The sequence below is a fragment of the Brassica oleracea genome, chromosome C7 (genome assembly GCF_000695525.1).
Source record: "Brassica oleracea var. oleracea cultivar TO1000 chromosome C7, BOL, whole genome shotgun sequence".
In the NCBI taxonomy this organism is placed as follows: Eukaryota; Viridiplantae; Streptophyta; class Magnoliopsida; order Brassicales; family Brassicaceae; genus Brassica; species Brassica oleracea.
In genome coordinates this window covers 8028388-8032020 of record NC_027754.1, presented here as the reverse complement: position 1 = coordinate 8032020, position 3633 = coordinate 8028388, and the positions used below count along the sequence as shown (strand labels likewise).

General features: G+C 30.6%; 1 protein-coding gene across 1 annotated transcript; it reads left to right on the top strand.

Moving 5' to 3' along the window:
- The first annotated feature begins 408 nt into the window (after positions 1-408).
- On the top strand, positions 409-2071 carry LOC106304240 (reticulon-like protein B10). The gene is made up of 6 exons (XM_013740648.1): positions 409-543; positions 608-788; positions 876-1017; positions 1096-1165; positions 1275-1447; positions 1825-2071. Exons 1-5 carry the CDS (start codon positions 498-500, stop codon positions 1445-1447), a joined length of 612 nt encoding a protein of 203 aa, XP_013596102.1. The 5' UTR covers positions 409-497; the 3' UTR covers positions 1825-2071.
- The last annotated feature ends 1562 nt before the right edge of the window (positions 2072-3633 follow it).

Sequence of the window (3633 nt, the reverse complement as noted above, 5' to 3'; positions counted from 1 at the left end):
TAGTATTTCTATTTTTATGTTATATGTTTATATATATTTATTATTTTCGAAATTATATATAATGTTTTTGTTTTTTTTTATAAAACGGTAATGTTACATTATGTAGATAAGCCGTCTTTTTTTTAAAGTGAAAAATGATAATTTTACATATGTTTAATGTAGTTTTTCTATTTTTTATGCTGTATGTCTACATATTATTTATAATTTTCGAAAATTAGTAATATTAAAATATAAATCTATATTTTATGTCACGTGTCATCTTTCGGGAGAAATTTTTTTCGCTGATGTGGACGCTCTGCGGAGCCTCAAAATGTCTCTTTTATTAGTATAGATTTGCAAAAGTTTCACCAAGTTAAAGTATTATTTAAATATATTTTAAAAAGCATGACATTAAAAGGATGTGCGAAGAACAAATAGTTGTACACAGAGTTTTGGAAAAAAAGGAGGGTCGCTCAGTTTCTGGTATTGGTGAGATCGCTGCAATTTCTCCTCGTTCCATGGATAAAAAATCTCATCTTCTTCAATCTATCGGCAATGCCCTAGGTTCTCTCTCCGCTTCAATCCTAATCATTGTATTCGATCTCACCGCTCAATTGATTTTTCGCAGTCGCCGATTTGGTTATGTGGAAGAACAAACGCGGAGGGATTCTTCTGCTGGGATCAGCGACGTTGTTTTGGATCCTCTTCGAGAAATGTGGATACAGTTTCTTTCCCTTTGTGGCTAACATTCAGCTACTTGTCGTCGTTATACTCTTCCTCTGGGCCAAATCCGCCATTCTCTTCAATAGGTTAATCTAATCTAATCTTAATTCCTTTTTCAATATGTTTTGCATTACTCTCTGAATCTTGAAAGTTTATGTCTTCTTCTGGATTAGGCCTATGCCTGAGCTTCCTAATCTTGAAATCACTGAAGCATCTCTTCTTATGGTTGCTGATCCTTTACGGCTCTTGATCAATACTCTCCTCTCTATTGCTCGTGATATCTACGTTAACAGAAACGCCAAACAACTCTTTCGGGTCAGATTACTATCCCCAAGTGGTCTCGTCCTTTCGTTTTGCTTTTTTTCTTCTTCTAATTTGTGATTGCTGTGGCAGGTTAGTGTTGTGTTGTGGACTATATCACTTGTTGGCAGTTTCTTAAACTTCTTCACAATACTCTATCTTGGTGAGTAGTCTTGTTAGCCTTTCACATTGTTCAACACTTCTGTAGAGAGGGAAGAGTTGTCTTTTTGCACTTAAACTTCTGACTTTCTCTGCGTGATTTAATTCGACAGGTATTGTTCTCGGTATGTTGATTCCCATTCTGTACGAGAGGTACCAGGATCACATTGATGAGAAGCTATCTGTCACACATCGGATGATTCAAACACAATTCAGGAAGATTGACGAAAGATTACTACAGAAGCTCATTGCTAAGCCCACCAGCAAGATTAAGAAGATGCAATAGGTAAGCATTCGCAATGCGCTTTTTAATAGTGCATGACTATTTCACTAGCCTATGTGTGGTTAAGAACATTGTAGCTTTACCATTTTACCTAAGACCTAAATGTTTAATGGAGGAGAGTGTGTGCATTGGTCAAGAGTTCAGAAACTTCTCTTGTTAATGACGTTTATTCTTTTGTGAATTCAATTTAAAGAGGAGTTGACTGGTTACCATTTTCATCAGACTTGTATTTTATAGTATACAACTACTAATACATCAAGAATATATGCTTAGATGTTAAGTAGACTTGGTAGACATCAATGGTTCGGAAATATTGGATGATCTGTCATCTGTCATCTGTCATCTCTGCTGACCAGTTGCCTATTTATTTCTTTGTGCAGAACATACCAAACTAAGTGTTACTCTTTCATGACCGCGAACGACTTAACAAGCTTTGAGGATAGATGAATAGAGGCGTTGAGACTTGAGAGTTTTATACCACAGAAGTGTAATGTGGTTTTGTCACTTGAGTCAACGCTTCATTTGATTCTCTTTATAGGAACACTGTGGATTAACAAGTCCATGACTATGTGTAACTTCGGGAATTATTGGTGACTCTAATTGGAATATGGAGGCTGTTTCTGGTTAGAAGGTGTGTCGTTAATGCCTGAAAGTGATACGGTGACAGATTCACAAAATACTAAAGAATTACGAAAATCATTACAAAAATAAACCAAAACTAAGGGAAACAAAAACTCTTTCTATAGCCAATCAAGATTTTAGTAAAAGAGTTTTTCTATAAACTAGGGAAACCAGTTTTTACATGCTATATCAACTTTTATGTGAAAAACCAAAATCCATGTTTTTCTAGTTTCGTAGAGGAGCGCGTAGTTTCTTATATATTTTTTCTTAGCTTTTTGGTAATATTAATATCACATTTATCAACATTGATTAAATGTATATGTTCTAAACTAAATGTATTCTTTTTTTTTTGAAACATAAAGTAAGTGTATTCTTAGTTTATAAATATTTTGTATTATTTATAATTTTTTTTCGTTATTTAGTTATATTTTTAGTAAAAAGATGTTATTTTTCAAAAATATATTAAATTTTGAAACATTTTAACTGTAAAAATATATAAATTCTTACATCTTTTAATAATTATTAGTTTTGTTTTTTTGAAAAACAATTTTTTCATCCAATTAAGATTTAACATAAAACTAATAGTTTATATAAGAAAAATACTACCATTCAAGTTTTTTAAAGTAATTTTTATAAGAAAATTTTCTAAATAGTTACAAATTTTTAAATATTTTTAATTTTGTGTAATTTATATCTATTTTATTATTTATACTTTACTATAATACAAGTTTTTTAATAAAAATATAATAACTAGAAACATGTTACTGTATTTATTTTTAAATAATAACCAAAATATTTTGATAAATTTTAATGGTAAATTCTAAATATTTATTGCTATTTTGTATTATTTTAAAGTAATATATTAATTATTTTATGAAAAACTTACACTACAAGAAAACATATTTTTTACTAGGGCAGTATTCGTTGTCAATTCGTCGTAAACGGGGTGTTACGATGAATTAACCTCGACAGATGTTTCGTTGTTAAACGTCCGTCGTAACAGAGGTTTCGTCGTAAACGACTCGTTACGTTTACGACGAAATATATTCCTCGTAAAGCGCAGGGAAAGAATTCGTCGTAAACGACACGTAAGATTTCGTGGTAAAGCCCACGTAATGATTTCGATGTAAAGCACACGTAAATACTTTCGTTGTAAATCACTCGTAAACATTTCGATGTAAAACTCTCGTAAATCTTTCGATGTTAATCACTCGCAAACATTCGATGTAAACTCCATGTAATGTTTACGAGGAGTTTACATCTATTCTTATTATATTATTATTGATTAGTATATAATAAATTTTATTCGATGTAAACTCCATGTAATGTTTACGAGGAGTTTACATCGTTTCTTATTATATTATTATTAATTAGTATATAATAGATTTTAATTTATATTTAATATTCAGAATTTAAAATAATTTAAATTTTAAAACGAAATATGAAACTTAAAAACATATTTTAAAAAGGCATTTAAAAGTCATACAATAATATTTAAATTCATAATACAAACAGAAATTTAAAAAAAACTACATATCCTCGAAGTAGTTGGTGGGGTTGCTCGGCTG

Excerpts from the sequence above, each read along its gene's own strand:
- LOC106304240 (XM_013740648.1), top strand. The coding sequence starts at position 498 with ATGGATAAAAAATCTCATCTTCTTCAATCTATCGGCAATGCCCTAG. Across the intron at positions 544-607 it reads ATCTATCGGCAATGCCCTAG|TCGCCGATTTGGTTATGTGG; the intron begins GTTCTCTCTCCG and ends GATTTTTCGCAG. Across the intron at positions 1,018-1,095 it reads ACGCCAAACAACTCTTTCGG|GTTAGTGTTGTGTTGTGGAC; the intron begins GTCAGATTACTA and ends TTGCTGTGGCAG.